Source organism: Asterias amurensis, chromosome 1 (genome assembly GCF_032118995.1).
Source record: "Asterias amurensis chromosome 1, ASM3211899v1".
NCBI lineage: Eukaryota > Metazoa > Echinodermata > Asteroidea > Forcipulatida > Asteriidae > Asterias > Asterias amurensis.
In genome coordinates, this window is record NC_092648.1 from 16,472,612 (window position 1) to 16,489,355 (window position 16,744).

Consider the following 16,744-nt stretch of genomic DNA (forward strand, 5'->3'; position numbering starts at 1 on the left):
GTCTGTGCATGGAGGTAGAAATAGATTAGTTTACGTAACGTCCTTTCCTACTAGAGAAAGTTTAAAAGAGCTTATGTTATTCCAGAGATTTTTTTTCTTCAAAGTATTTAAATCAGAATAACTTGGACAGTTGTTTTAACAAATAATCAAAACAATTGATGATTATGCTAAGTTCAAGAAGTAATAGATATTGTAATACTGACGTGAATTCCGTGGGCCCAAAACGCCCTTCACCCGGGGGGAGTGGTCGATCGATGTAACGTCTCGATTCTTCTCGGTGTTTAACCAAAACATGACCAATGTTCGTCATTTTGTACTGTTGTTTTCTCACATAATTAAAAGTCCCATGAATCACTGAAGTAGGTGGCCATCTCAGCGAAACTTCGTCTTCAATTACACATTGACCATTAAGCCATCAGAAGGGTAACATTTGAACAATTTGACGCCGAAGATTGAGAGGAAATCGTTTTCGCAGTGTTCTGCATAAATACAGCTATATAGCTCTATGCATATCACGCTATGGCACAGAGTACAATAAACTTGGCAGCATGCCACCAAATAAAGTATGCCTAATACACTACACGTGTACGCCACACGTGTTACGCACAACCAATGGGGAAATTTCGTAGTTCTTTATACATGAAATTATGAATTTTCAAACTCGATTTTGAACCAGAAGACGAAATCAAAATGGGATCATGTCTGCGAGGCATTTACGGAGTTTTTAACGAACTTTCCGATGATGTGTCGATTGTAACAATCCATCATGTAGATCAAAAGTTATGATTTTTTGAAATAATAAACTTAGAAAATTCATAACTCCAGAATTGATGACGTCATCGTGACGTAACTCACACGGTTTCTTCTCCTAATAAATTGCTAATTATGTGTGAAGTTTCAAGTTCATACGAGCTTGGAAAAGGCGCTTTTGTTAGCGGACAAGGGACGGTCAGAAGAAGAAGAAGAAGTATGAAGAAAAAGAAAAAAAAACCGAACAAAAATAAGAGGTGTTCCGGGCTGTTGGCCCGAACACCTAAAAAGAAAAAAAACCGAACAAAAATAAGAGGTGTTCCGGGCTGTTGGCCCGAACACCTAAAAAGAAAAAAAAAACGAACAAAAATAAGAGGTGTTCCGGGCTGTAGGCCCGAACACCTAAAAAGAAAAAAAACTTAACCGAACAAAAATAAGAGGTGTTCCGGGCTGTTGGCCCGAACACCTAAAAAAGATGGCGGTATTTATATGCCTATGAGTAATACCATACGCTGCCTAGTTTTAGGGAGTAAGACAGATCTGCTGTCAGATTGTCGTTGTTAGCAACCATTGACGCTCCAGTAGCATAAAATGACAATCTTCTTACCCCAGTTTTTGCTTTCGTTGGCTTTATCCGACAGAATATTTTGATTCCTTGCTTAACCATCGTCTTAAGATATATTCCATTCTATATCTTAGGATGAATTCATGCCCACTTCAGTCACAACAAGATCAAAAGAGCCGTTTGTAGTTACATTTGTACACCGAGAGACGTTTACTGTGCACACCAAATCAATCACCAAAAATGCCAGGGAAATTTCAGTAATGAATGTGCGCCCTCTATCGGCAAAATTTCGTTCAATTCATTAGAGTATAATTTATTTAATTCTGGACTACTATTTTATTACTAAAATAACTTTTGATTTTTAAACGAAATATAAAATGACAAGGATCTAAGTGGTGGGTAGCCGTGTTATTTTAGGTAGTTGCAAAAAGCAATCATGTAGAACTCGTATAGCAACAACTAGACTACTTCAAAGGTTAAACAAAATGTAACCGGTTATAAAATAAACCACTTGAATAAACCAATTAAAACTGAATGCTATGGGGGAACTCTCTTATAGAAAAACTCAATTAAACAAGATCGAATAGGGTAAAGACACGATGAGAAGCAAATAAACAGGAACAGTGACTCAAAGTGGTAGGTTTATCATTAAACAAAAAGTACCAAATAACTTATAAATCAATGACCAAAAGCCAACAACAAAAATTAGCCGAAATTAATGGATGGACTTGGGGAGCTTAATATTCTTGAAGCCAAGTGAAACCTAAACAATCGCTAGAAAAGCACTTTTCTACACACATCGAGAATCGAAACAGTCCAGGTTTCACCTCGTGATTATATTTTGTCATCTAGTACGGTTCTAATATTTGTATTCATGTGAAAGTAAAACCTATAGCTCTTCGTTCAAAGTTGGAATGAGAAGAAAGGAAAACATTTCATGTTGGTTCCCGCCCCCATATTTTCCTTATCAAAGGTAGGCATAATATATCAACTTCTTTCAAGAAGTTTCGATTTTTAAATAAAAACACAAAATTTTCTTCTAAAGGGGGGGGGGGCCTACAATGAAAAGAGATAGCTACAGCTTTGTGATTGTTTCCAAAGTAAACATTCGTTTCAATCAAAAGGGCCTTTCACTTTCTTCACACGAATTTTCCCAGTAAATAATGAAAGTCTTTGCCAACTATCCATATCGAATTAACCATTCATTATGTGTAATTACCTGTGTTTATGTTGGAGGTCTCATAGTAGGCCTTCGTGTATAAGAGAAGGAACAGCAATATCTCAAAAGACAGAACCTGCTATTGCGAGTAGGAAGAAGCACATAACATGAGATGATGTTGGGATAAATCGAAAGGATTTCTGGTGAGTAAATAATAATTTTGACATCCAGTTTTAACGACCACAACATATAACAGCAGTTGATGAAACACTTTGTTTAACTTGAATACGAACGAGCTTTAACCATTGAGAGAACATGAAGGTGGCGATTTGTTGATTCAATTGATATTGTTTTTGAGGCCACATCACACAGGGTTTTTACAGGTAACTTGGAGGCAACCAACTGCATGCTGATTGAACACTTCGTGCAGCACGAAGGCATATTTACCAGATAAACTTTCCAACAACATCCCGAGTGGAACTATGTGTAAATTGCCTCGTGAGATTATGAAATAGCCCCATTCTTAAAAATTGTTTCGGTTTTTTTTTATATAGAAAAATCGACCGCAGCCATATGCAATGCTCGATGATTGAGATGACGTCACTGTTGGTTATTATCGCGATGGGACAAGCCTTTTTCAGGTTGACTCATGCAGGCAAGTTACGTTATAAAGTGATTAGGCTCTACTTGAGTTCAAAGGAAAATTGTGTTTCAGTTATGACTATATAATTATAAGCAACAAAGGTGGTTGGATTCATTTACATTTCTAATAATTTAAACTTTTAGGACAGTTGTAAACAACAACAACAACAACAACTATCAAGTAACATTGGCTCCTCCCACCCAATGGGCAAGTATTTCATACTTTTATGTCGTCAATATTGTTGAGGGCATTAGGGCCTATTTGTATGTGGAGGGTTTCTTGAATAATGTTTACCCTCACAGCTGTTTGCTGCCGTTAAATGTAATATTAATAAATTATAGTTCAGAATTTGAATTGCAGGTGACTTTGCGATATTCGTGGATATAAAAAATGTAACAATATCGGTAGGAAGCATGGATAAGGAACTAGCCGACGCAGTGACGATACCTCTCGAAGGGCTGATAAACCCTGTGGATGTTGACTATGACCCCGTGGAAAAAATGGTGTACTGGGATGACCTCAGAACTAAGCCTGCGGCAACTATTTCCCGGGCACGTCTTGACGGCAGCCACCAAGCCATTGTTGTAAATGGACTTGATTGTGAGTTATATATAAGTTTCAAAATAACTTCAACAGGCACTTGAGACCTTTGGTAATTTATTGTCAAAGACCTGTCTTCTCACTTGCGACTAGGGTACATAAATTATGCATAAAAAGTTTGAACTCACTATTGGTCGTCGAAGTTGCGAGAGACTAATGGAAGAAAAAAAACCTTGTCGCACAAGTTGTTTGCTTTCAGATGCTTGAATTCGAGACCTCAGTTGAGGTCTCGAAACCAATTCAAAATATATTTTACTGACAAATTACTTCTTTCTCAAAAATTACGTTACTTCATCAGAGGGAGTCGTTTCTCACAATGTTTTTCAGCTCTCCATTGCTCGTTACCAAGTAAGTTGTTACGCTAGCAATTATTTTGAGTAAGAACCAACAGTGTCAATGCCTTTAAGAAGGAAGAAACATGATTTCATGTAAGCTGGGGGTAGTGATTTTTTTACTGCATGGTTGGTACTTGCATTTTGATTTTGGAGTTGACGAAAACAAACAGTGGTACTGAAATCATTTTTTTTTAGATCCGGACAGGCTGACCTTGGACATTGAAGGCAGGATGATTTACTGGACAGAAATTGAATTGGGGTACATTGCGAGAGCTCCGATGAATGGTACAGGAACCGTTGAGATTATTGTGGAGGATCTTGTCAATCCCAGAGAAATCCTATTTGATCAGGTCTTAAAGTAAGTAAATCCATAAGTGGGGAATTATACAGATAGCACATTTTACTCTCAATTTTGTTTGCATCCATAATAATTGTACACGCCCTGAAGGCCATTCTTTAGAGTTTGCGTCCAATGGGAAACATTAGTTTGTAGTATAGCACCAAGGCCAAGAAAAGGGCACCCAAAGTCCAATGACATTCGTGTAATTCCATAAATGCTTTATTATCCCCCATACTGTATTGAACCGTACCAGTTTGCCTTTTTAATAAACAATTAATGATTTCATCCAGTAAAAACAACCTGATTATTACCAAATCAGCGAACCGAGCTGAGAACAAGTTGCAACAGATAGAACCACAAACCGAGAGGACGTTGCCATGATACATCACGACACACAGACACTTCAATTTCAAATTTAGTGCAATATACATTTGAGTGCAAAAGATTTGGGTTGTGATGAGACATACTCGTAATTGAATACCTTTAAAGATTCTCTGTCTCTCACGCATCATGTTTTATTTTATTTTTAACTTAACTATTTCAGGAATATCTACTGGACCTGTGTATTAAAAACGAATGGTACAATCGGAAAATCAGACTCAAACGGTAGAAATAAGACGATCATCGTTGTGGGGAATTTACTTCAGCCAAATGGGTTAGCTATTGATTATGAAGGTAAGATCTTACTAAAGAACACAACTAGTTTACCCAATATGAAAACAAGTGACACGAAGCACGAATACTGTTTGTATCAAGGCGAAAAGTAATTCCTCTGCCAATCGTTGGGCAACAAATACTGTAGAAAAGGTGTCTTTAATAGTGACCATTAGCAGAAAGCTACTTACATCAGGGTAAAAATGACTGTATGGACCACTACTGACTTACCAGGGGTGATCATTAGCACGCGATGCATGCTATGTGTATCACAAGTGAGAAATTAATCTGTCTTAAATTGCATGCCACAGTCGGATAAAATGCCTGAGAAACAAAATAATGATTAATTCTTAAGGGGGAATGCCACCACTATACAATTGCAACACATTTTTATCAATACACTCACAGACTGCATTTGTCCAAGTTTGGCTACAGCGTGGGAGAAAATTATCTTTGTACATTTTTTTTATATTGACCATCTGATCGTCAGATGACCATTGTCCACCATACATGAGCATATTGAGAAGGTGCAAATTTGTAAAATATAACTACAATGTTCACTACAGATGAAGCGGTCATTGATCGCAGATCATGCGGTGTGGGATAAGGGTTTAGTTTGAACAAGTTTGGTTTACATCTGTTGAATAACTTCGATTTTCCTTTTTTTTACCCGAAGAAAGAAACCTACTTTGCACCGCTAATTTACCATTAAAGCAATTATTCATTCTCTAAAACGTTTATAGAAGAACAACTGTACTGGATTGATGATAACTTTCCTCCTAAAATCGAAAAGAGTGACCTATCCGGCAACGAAAGAGCTCTGGTGACAGAATTGCAACTATTTCTTAAACCTTTTGATCTGGAGATATACGGGGACCAACTGGTCTGGACCGACCGAAACCATTACAAGATATTGCACGTGCGGAAGAGCGGCAGAGGGGGTTCCTCACCGTATGAGTCTGAAACAAAGAACGCAATGACCGGAGGATTACGCATTCAAACAGGTTTGCTGAGTTCTACACCCTTATTTATTATAAAATAATAGGAGAAATTGGGTGGGTAGATGATAATACAATTTTGTGGCGAATAAAGCAAAACTGACAAGCCTGAGGCTTGCCAACATAAGCTATTATACAAATATTGACTGCTTCGAGTGTCACGGCTAAAACTATGACTCCCGAGGTGATCCCGGAGCGTTCTATTTGCCCGAGGCGAAGCCGAGGGAAAGTAGAACGCTACGGGGATCACCGAGGTAGTCATAGTTTTAACCATTGCACGAGTAAAAGCGGTAAATAGTTGTTTTATAACACCCCAAACATTTCTAAATACTGTACTATTATTATTAAGTCACAGACCTGAATGCTACAATACACGGACGACGCGAATACAGATTGCAAAAACTTGTACTGTGCTGCATGTAGTGTCGTGCAATCCTAAATGGTTACAGACTATTAATTTATCAACCTCGTACACGCAACGGACGTCTGGGTATTGCACGCCTATCAAGTCATTTCGGGTTTAAGTTGAAGGGTTTTAAACAGACGCATGGAACAAGTGATGGAATTAAGTCACCATGATAAAATGCCTATAGTTTATATTTTATGGGATTTGAAGCATTGGCATGGTGAAGTATCAATGTTTGCGATAGCACCATCTGTCTACCTTCCATGTATATTTTGTTCCATAGAGAACTGTCTTGTACGGAAGCGTATATAGGACATACCGAAAAAAGAATCAGGCTCCACTATTTCGCCCGGGCGGATTACTATTTCGCCCGGGCGGATTACTATTTCGCCCGGGCGGATTACTATTTCGCCCGGGCGGTTTACTTTTATGCCCGGGCGGATTACTAATTCGCACGGGCAGATTACTATTTCGCCCGGGCGGATTACTAATTCGCCAGGGCTGTTTACTATTTCGCCCGGGCGGATTACTATTTCGCCCGGGCGGTTTACTTTTATGCCCGGGCGGATTACTAATTCGCCCTGGCGGATTACTATTTCGCCCGGGCGGATTACGAGGCCGCATGTTTACACAGGGCTACATGTATCATTTCACTTTTACCTTAACAAACATCACCAGATAAAAGTTCTCTTTAACCCTTTAACCCCTTCCAGCCTCCTTTTTCTCCTTCAACCCCCCCCCCAACACTCTTTCTTCCGTGTAAGTAATCCGCCCGGGCGAAATAGTAATCCGCCCGGGCGAAATAGTAATCCGCCCGGGCGAAATAGTAATCCGCCCGGGCGAAATAGTAATCCGCCCGGGCGAAATAGTAAACCGCCCGGGCGAAATAGAAATCCGCCCGGGCGAAATAATAATCCGCCCGGGTGAAACAGTAATCCGCCCGGGCGAAATAGTAATCCGCCCGGGCGAAATAGTGGAGCCCGATTTTTTTTTCGGTATGTCCTATATACGCTTCCATAGTCTTGCTATATTCTATAACCGCGGAGAACATCGGCATTTGCGGAAGTCTTCTCAGTTCTGAAAAGAACTTTCCTGCTTTTTAACTAACGCCTACTTATACCTATAGGCGGAAGGCAGAAAATCGGCTGGGACAACTATTCTAGCTTAAAGGTGTCTCAACGTTTCAACTAGCTTGCTCTAGCCATCGTCAGGAGACTGATTGTTTGAATTACTGATATCTCTCGTTCCATGTACAGAAGTCAATTATTGTGATAATTTCACTAAGTGTTCAAATGGATCCACCTGCATCGATGTACCGAACGGCTTGAGGTGGCAGTGTCAACCTGGATTCGAAGGAGCTACCTGCTCAATTAAGTCTATCAGTAAGTTCCACCCATTAGCCTTATGGCAAACAAGGAACTCCATTTGATTATGTCAACGATTTCCAAAGAAAAAGCTCCCTATTATTGTACGAAATTCATTCCAATCCAACTTTTTTCCAACAACCAAGTGCCGTGTAAAACAAATCCCTGCAGCCGATTTCACGAAACGCTAAGATTAATCCTAACTCGAGTTAGGATGAGTAACTCGTCCTAACTTAGGATAGGTTCAATGCGTCCTACGTATTTGGATACGAAACTGAACCCGTCCTAAGTCCTAAGATTAATCCTAAGTTAGGAAGAGTTTGGTGAAATCGACGGCTGGTCCTTTTATTATTCAGCTTATGGGCCTTTTTCGAAACGACGGCTTCAGCTTTGGCCCCGCGAGTGATTTGACATTTGCTTGTGCTTTGCGTACTACGGGCTTCAGGCGAGAGAACAGAGCCTGATCCAAAGCCAAAGCCGCGGTTTCGAAAGAGTGAATATAATATGTGAAGTTTTGGTGTGTTTTTGTTTCATTTAGGCTAGGCCTATATCAGAAGATAATTTGACGTACAGGTTCAGTTGTCACAGAGAAACATTTTCAAGGGGGATACAGCATTTATGTTGGTGTCACCACTCCCGTTCAGTAATCTATAAATGAGGGAATAGATTATTGCTCATTGCGGTCATCAGTTATGCAGCAGAGCTAGTTTACGCTTTAAAATAGTGTTTTGTATTTTTCCAAGATATGATAGCTTGGTTGGTGCCGTTGTTGGTGATGGTCTTCGGCGCAGTCGCAGCCTCTCTAACCATTTGTGTCATCAAACGGAAGCACAGACGAGACGGAACTCAAATGGCACAAGAAATGCGCCACGACATCGTCGAAAATGAAGGGTGAAGTTTATACATTATGTACCTTATGCAAACCAAATCTCATTTGGTCGCACCAACCTTTTAAAAATAATTATGTCCACTCATTGTCTCCTTTCTCATACAAAACGAGTAATATCGATACCACAAACATAAGGGACGTTGCCTTCGGATTAGGCGCTTAAGGCCATGAAACCGATTGTTTTGAAATAAATGGTTGGAAAGTATTTTGAAAGTGCCAACTGTGAGGTTTTTGTAGAATCGATTATTTTTTTCCTCCTTAAATAAAAGTGGATCAAATCATCGCAGCGCCCACCAGGGGAATTACGTGGACCGTAAAAAGAAATTTGCTAAATTATGTAACTTTGTCGTTTTTTTTTTATTCTTCGTTATTGTGTGTGTGGTTTTCCTTTTTACTTCGTGAACTTCGCGAACCGCCATTTTTAGATCCGATTATTTATTTTTCTCCACAAATAAAAAATGGTTTAGATCATCGCTGTAGCCAATATCAAACAGCAGTCGTATAGGCCTATTCCATAGACTTACTTTTCTGTATCTTTACTTCAGATCCCAACTGGTGCTCGAAACCCTCGAATTTCCCGAAGTGCCTGACGTAGCAAACTTCAATGGTAAGTAACCAGTTTGTCAATATCAGCTTAAAGGCACTGGGTTCGAAAAACTTAAGGCTAGTTCTATTAGTTAGGACGAGTAACTCGTCCTAACTCGAGATTGGATTAGTCTCAACTCTTAATCCACCCCTGAACACCTTTGGTAGTTGTCAAAGACCAGTACTATCACTAGGTGTGTTTCAACATATGCATAAAACAACAAACCTGTGAAAATATGGACTCAAAAGGTCATCGAACTTGCAAGAAAATAATGAAAGAAAAACACCCTTGTTGCACAAATTAATTGTTGTGCTTGTAGATGCCAAAAAAGGCTTCGGAGGCCTTTTTTTCAGATTCAAATATTTGAGTGAGAAATTACCTCTTTCTCGAAAACTACGTTACTTCAGAGGGTGCCGTTTACTCACACTGTTTTATACTACCAGCAGTTCTCCGATGGTCGTTACCAAGTAACATTTTTATGCGAACAACTATTTTGAGTGATTGCCAATAGAATCCAGTGCCGTAGAGTCATTTTGTTTAATGACTGCGTCCAAACAATTTAACACGGAGGGAAATTTGATATTGTGCTCCACACCCTTTAAAAAAGTGGTTATCCGTTGCCTCCAGGATTGAAGCCGATGGCGGGACAAAATATGGTCTGGTTTAATACACAGTACAATACTTGAACTTCATGACAAAGGTGGTCAAAAACATGGAGGGAGGGACATTTTGATATTGTGTCCCCCTCCCCTCAAAAGGTCGGGAGACTAATATCCCCCTGTCCCTTCCCTGATCGACGCCCCTGACTGAGAACGACCATTGTCATTCTAAACCTCCAGATATCTCCAAAGATGGAACATCTTTCCACGCAGAAACGAGTCTCTCGTTCCCGAGGCATCTCATTGTGATAACGGGTGAGCTGGGTGTAGGAAACTTCGGACGGGTGTTGTTGGCCACAGCAATAGGAATCGAAGAAAGCAAGAAACATACCATCGTGGCCGTTAAAACAATCAAAGGTGAAAGTATAGATAATGACCACTGTTTGGTTTGGTATGCAAACACATTTTACCCAAACTAAATAGTGTCATAGATAGTGTGTCCACCAGCAAAATGGCTGATTATCATCCACACCCAATTTCAGTAAAGGTAAACTTGTGATAGTTTACTTAAAAAAAGAAAAAAAGTTGTAACTATTTCACGCAAAAATAAACACAGCAGTCACAGCAGCTCAGCTAAAGAGATCTGTTTTCCATCACCCGTTGCATTTACGATGCAGACGACTAGGTTACTGGGGACCAATCATGACCATTACCGACAGTGAACGCCGAAGCCACGGCGCACACCCTGGTGATGAAAAATGCTTGGGGACTGAAAACGGTGATCATAAAAAAAACTATGAAAAAAATGTGTCACTATGGTTTGTTTAATTATTTTTTTTTTCTTTTTTTTTTACAAAAGAGGGTGCTGACATTCAGGCCAAGAGTGACCTTCTTCAAGAGTTGGACTTAATGAGAGCAGTTGGTTCACATCCAAACATCGTCCGATTGCTGGGATGTTGCGTAAGAGAAGGTAAAACATATGTTTCTCAGTTCGTGCAAGCCATTGCTGTACGGTATTATAGTTGTAGTAAAGAGTGATCTGAAATCGAGGCTCTTAATGTTACAATAGATTAACCATTTATGGTATAATAAATGTCACAGTTACTTTGTGTCAAACTGATAAAAATGAGTAACCATCAATTAACCATTCATTCACTACCAATAAGAAAGCTTATAGTCAGTCGGTCGGATCAATAACACAACAGTGTCCCGACCCGAGGGTGGTGGGGCAACAGTTCATGAAATACTCTTCACTGATAATAACAACAACAACAACAACAACAGCAACAATCAGTGAGAGTCGGTGCAGAAAACCATAGTCATAGCCATTCGCCTAAAGAATCTGTCATCTGTGTTTCATTCCTTTCAATCCCACCGCTGCCACCATTTAAAAGTATACATTATTATATTATATTCAAACTATTCATACTATCGTCCAATTTTATGTGTTAGAGTATCAACAAAATATCCATATAGCAGTGCCAAGCCAAGTACATTCCTGACCTTTCATCCTCTATCATCTCGAATTGTGAAGTTTCGATGTTCAACTGTTTGACTCCATAGATCCCATTTATATCATAATGGAGTACCTTGCTAAAGGTAATCTGAAGAGCTACCTCAACGCGTGCAAAACTCAAGACCCAGTCTATGCAAACTCCACTGGCTACAGCAAGAGACTCTCACAGACCTTGGTCAGGTGTGCCAGAGATGTGGCGAGTGGAATGAGTTTCTTGTCTTCGAAAATGGTAAAAACTCAAAACCAGTTTCACCATGTTTGAAAAAAGAGAGTTTGTGGGACCTTATATATTGTGAATGCGTTCTGTACAGTTACGTTTGACTGTGGTGATAAACAGAATTTAGAGCAGCCACACCTGCAGTGGCTGTGGGGCGTGGTCGTTGTCTTCGTGTTGTATGTTCCGTTGTGGTGGTCATGATGTTATTGAATAAAATGACCATCCTTTGTTCTTATTTGGATGTTTGATAGATTTACGTTTATGCATTCAATGCTTAATTGAGGTAAGTAGAAATAATAGCAATCTTCAATTTCCCGCGCTTACTATTTTTGTTTGCCCTCTCAAGTGCATCCACCGTGATCTGGCTGCTCGTAATGTGTTGATCAGTGACGACATGGAATGCAAGGTGTCTGATTTCGGCCTCTCTCGGGATATCACACATGAACGGATCTACATCCGAAAATCTAAGGTGAGACCATCTTTGCTCTATTAGGCTTGTTGAGATGCGGACACCATAGGAGTGCACAGTTTGGTTTGGGTGTATCAGACAAATCAACCCAAACCTACTTAGTGTCCTGGCATTGTTTCCACCATATATTCCTCATAATGGCTTAGGGTGATACCTCTGTACCAACACCCCTTTCATTATCAAGCTTGAACTTTCAGGCCCTTGGCAAATTTCTCAGCCCCAGTTGGCTGATGGAATGATCACTCGAAAGGCAATATATTTTACGCAAGTACCACGGCGGCTTCAGCAAGGTAGCAAACAACAACTTCGTAGACATTACAAGCATGGATGTTTTTGTAACAAGAATATGAACGTGCACACACATCCGAGAGCAATGAACGGATTGTTGTACTATACAAAAGGGCGGTGCAAACCACACAATTTCAAGACATATTCGTGTGGATCATTATGTTCTACTTTTAAAGCATCTTTCCAGCCGTATACGCCCTCCTGATTTCAAAAAAACATACAAACTTTTTATAGCCCAAAACGCCGATTCAAGGCATAGCGTCCCAATAACGAAGGGAGCAGTAGGCATATAAATAACATGATAATGTTTTCACCGAAACTATTTGAAATCATTAATTTGCAGAGACCTCTACCCATGCGCTGGATGGCGCTGGAATCTTTAGTCAGTGACGTGTACACATCGGAAAGTGACGTATGGTCTTTTGGGGTTCTTCTGTGGGAGTTGGTCACGCTTGGTAAGAGTCATGTTTATTAATTGGTAATCGATTTTGTTTTTGTTTTTAATAGGGTTGGATAATCTTTGCAGTCACGCCTTAGGTTTGTAGAGTGAGAACACTGACAACCTTTATAAAGGCCCAATCGACCACTGATTTCTTAACCTAAATTTGGTTCCGTTTACAGGACACCGGCCGTACCCGCTCATGTCCGTTAAGACCATGGTAAGCAAACTACAGAATGGCTACCGTATGCCGAGTCCACCAAGCTGCAATGAACAGATGTAAGTTTATTTTATGACACATATAAATGATTTGTAATTATCAAAAATGAAGAAAAAAACACCTACTATTAAGTTGATAACAGTTTTATAAATAGACCTACCAAAATAGTGCTGAGCCCGAATTTGTGTACGGCTATGCGTCATCACCGCGTCATTTATAGGGAGTTTTCGTTTACGACGACGGATGGTTCTGCGACGGCAATGATGACATTTGCATGCGTCGGCTTTGAGGACGGTCGTCCCTCAATTTCTACGACAGTACTTGGGATGAATCTTCGTTGTGCTGAAAACGACAACGGTTTGGCTGAAAAACCGTCGCAGAACCACCCGTCGCAAAAACTCCCTATTATGACGTAGCAACAACCTTCGTAGCCGTAGCCGACAATTCCTATCTGGCATGCAGTGGCCATGGCATTGAAGACCCATCAGGCACCAACAAATTTAAAACAAAAATATTACATTCATATTCGCAATGTGTTTTGTATGATATAGGTACTCAATGATGTTGAGCTGCTGGCTCCAGAATCCAGCTGAGCGGCCATCTTTCCAAAGTCTTTATGAGCAGTTGGACGAAATATTAACCGAGGAAATGGTATGAGCTATGGGATTGGTAATCGCACGTTAACGAACCCTAGAACACATGTCACGGAAAAGGGGGGAGGGGGTGGTTACCTCAGTGTTTCTGGTTTACAGAAATTATGTTTGAATGTTTCCCCAGGCTTGCGAGCTATCTTACAGTGATTAAATTCACTCAGAAAAAGCACAATGGCGCTGACTTGTGTAAAAGTGTATTAACATGTTTCATTTTGGAAAGCTGTATATCGAGCACATCGGATCGGGAATTAAAGTTTAGTTCAATTTTTTTACTCGGAGATTAATAAGTGTATTTTTCTCTGACAGGATTACCTACTGTTGGATAAACTGGATGACGACAATTATGATGACACACAGCTGATGGAAGAATTCGATGAGATATTATAAAGCTGTGCATATAAATGGTTTCAAGATTTTAAGGCACCTAGAATAAAAGGGTGTGGGTTTCAGAAAAAACTCTTTATAAACTTGACTCCATTTTGATGAAGACTATCAAGTCATTTCAGCAATATCAATCAATCAAATGAATGATAAATTCGGCATAAAAGTTTATTGTAAGTTAACAATTGCCTATTTATTTTGAGATCAGAAAAAAAAATCATTTTATCCTGATCACGGTTGCAGGCAAAACAGATAAGCACGCAGGTATATCCCTATTATATGAGAACAGTCATCTGACTCTTAAAACAATATGACACAAATTAAAGACGATTGTGAATATAATCCGTGATTGAGGATTAGTATAATTATGCAAGTACAACCAGCAATTAACCAGGAGTATCCGTTTATTAGAAATAAGTTTTCCGCAATGTCGAGTATCATAGTAGTTACTTGAAGGCACTAGGCCTATTATACAGGACTTATATGTTTTAGTTTGGCCAATATTAAGGATAAGAGAAAATCCACCAGACGCGTTTCAAGAATTGATTGGCAAAGATTATGCACAAAACAAGAAACTTGTGAACATTTGAATTTTTGTCGTCGAAGTTGCGAGAGAATAATATATAATGGAAGAAAAACACCCTTGTCGCACAAATTGTGTGCTTTCAGCTGTATGCTTGAATTCAATTATATTTCAGTGAGAAATTACTTCTTTCTGTACGTTACTTCAGAGGGAGCCCTTTCTCACAATGTTGTATACTATCAACAGCTCTCACTGCGTTATCAACAGCTCTACAATGCTCGTTACCGAGTACCGGTGTCACATGCAATTATATCCTCTGTGCAATACTATCCGGAGAACATTACTGCATATGCAATAATGTCCGCCGGATGGTTTTGAATATGCCATCGTGTCCGCCCGGACGCTGCTGTATAATGCATGTCCGCCTGGACACATTTGCATATGCAGCTGTGTCCGCCCCCGTGAAAAACCGTTCTTGCAGTAAATTAAACGCCCTTGGTCGACGGAACACGTTCGCCATTTTTACAAGCTAAGTGCGTGTCATGAATGACATGTTCGGCCGTTGGGTATTCGCTGCAATCATAAAAAACGTGAATATTCATGCTGCACATACGTATAGGTTCAGTGCATGCACGCTCGCTTACGCGCGCACATCATACAGTCATGTACATGTCCACCGGACGGTTTTTGCATAGCCCCGGACACGATTGCATATGCAAAAGTGTCCGGAGCGGACACTATTGCATGGCGGACACAATTGCATCTGACACCGGTAAGTTTTGTATGCCTACCTTTAAGATGCTGAATGTGTATGTTTTAGATTGGCCATATCAGGATACAAGAATTGGATAAATAATTCTTCTGATACCGTATTTATTAACCAAGATAATGATATGAGCAGTTATATTGAAAACAAACTAATATTACGAAGAGCCTGTAACACTGACTTGTATCTATCTCTCGTCAAGAACGACAATTTTATAGACGGCCAACTCTACGAAATATTGTCCAATAACGAGTTACGTAATATGAAATAGTTTAATATTGTATGATAGTCCACCGTATATAATAAGCTATCCGTCATATAAAAACAATATCTAAAAGCACCATAAATGGTTTATTTTTACTTTTTAAAACCCCTTTCTATAGTATGCTTTGAATTAAAGTATGCCTATTAGGCCCTATTATAAAAAAATATATATTCGTAATTTTGAGTATATGGCCCTTGACTATGCCTCCCCTATAACCATAGGACCCTATCCTCTAGACATGTATGTTGTGCTTAGGTGGTATATAGATCATCGGCCTGAACTATTCCCGGATGCAACCCGTGCAAATGGGACTGCACTTTAAACAAAACAAAAATCATCTAACCGGAAATTTGCATTTTTGTCTGTCAGGATCGAATAAAAAACAATATGCGTAAATAAATCCCCGGAATTAATCCTTTTTAAACCTAAAGTAAACATGCATTTCGTATCAGAAATAATGTAAAATTTTACTAATAATGTTACATTCATTTCTACCTCCATGGTTACATTTTATTCAATAACAGGAAATGTCCAATATCAAATTTTCTGCTGCCAATGGGCCTCGAACATAGAGTTATATACATGTATAAGAACTAGAGCGCGCACTGGCCTATATACGCGCCCCGGTATGCGAGCAGGCGGCCATTTTGTAAGTTGACAAAACAGCTATCTCACAGAGTGTGTTTGTGCGGCCATTTTGTAAGTTGAACAAACAGCATCGCGTGAGCGTTCAATAAAAAAAAACTCAAACGTGTATTTCATATTCAACGCGCGTGCAGAATGACGCGCTTGTCATCTTGCGGTCCCGTGGCGTTTGTGCACGAAGCATCACTCGTGCGCCCTCTAGTTCTTATATATACACTCTATGGCCTCGAAGCGGTCTCGGACAAACCATGGAGGTAGAAAAACGCCCAGAAATGTTACAACTGTATTTGTTGACATTACCAGCCCCTGTCCTCCAGTAAAGGCCGTCGACAATGCCAGCATGATCAATTGTATGACCATTGAATTTGAAGAACTTTTCACAAACTGCTTGGCTAGTTTGATGTGGGAATTAAATACTCTTCTTAAAACACGGGCTTTTCCTGTCAGAGATTTCGCCCTGCCTTATTTATAGTT

The 16,744-nt window shown here is 39.7% G+C and overlaps 1 protein-coding gene across 1 annotated transcript; it reads left to right on the plus strand.

The window, feature by feature from the left end:
- The first annotated feature begins 2,458 nt into the window (after positions 1–2,458).
- LOC139947807 (uncharacterized) lies at positions 2,459–16,647 on the plus strand. Its single transcript, XM_071945624.1, has 17 exons — positions 2,459–2,677; positions 3,029–3,129; positions 3,478–3,717; positions 4,248–4,410; positions 4,937–5,067; positions 5,790–6,050; positions 7,707–7,832; positions 8,558–8,705; positions 9,249–9,310; positions 10,129–10,305; positions 10,748–10,858; positions 11,452–11,633; positions 11,968–12,090; positions 12,722–12,833; positions 13,000–13,096; positions 13,589–13,688; positions 13,997–16,647. The coding sequence occupies exons 2-17, from the start codon at positions 3,048–3,050 to the stop codon at positions 14,075–14,077; spliced, it is 2,196 nt and encodes a 731-aa protein (XP_071801725.1). The 5' UTR covers positions 2,459–2,677; positions 3,029–3,047; the 3' UTR covers positions 14,078–16,647.
- The last annotated feature ends 97 nt before the right edge of the window (positions 16,648–16,744 follow it).

Bases quoted from the DNA above. Each gene is read 5' to 3' on its own strand.
- LOC139947807 (XM_071945624.1), top strand. From the start codon at position 3,048: ATGCAATGCTCGATGATTGAGATGACGTCACTGTTGGTTATTATCGCG. The intron at 8,706-9,248 runs GTGAAGTTTATA...TCTTTACTTCAG, and splicing joins GACATCGTCGAAAATGAAGG to ATCCCAACTGGTGCTCGAAA. The intron at 9,311-10,128 runs GTAAGTAACCAG...CTAAACCTCCAG, and splicing joins TGACGTAGCAAACTTCAATG to ATATCTCCAAAGATGGAACA.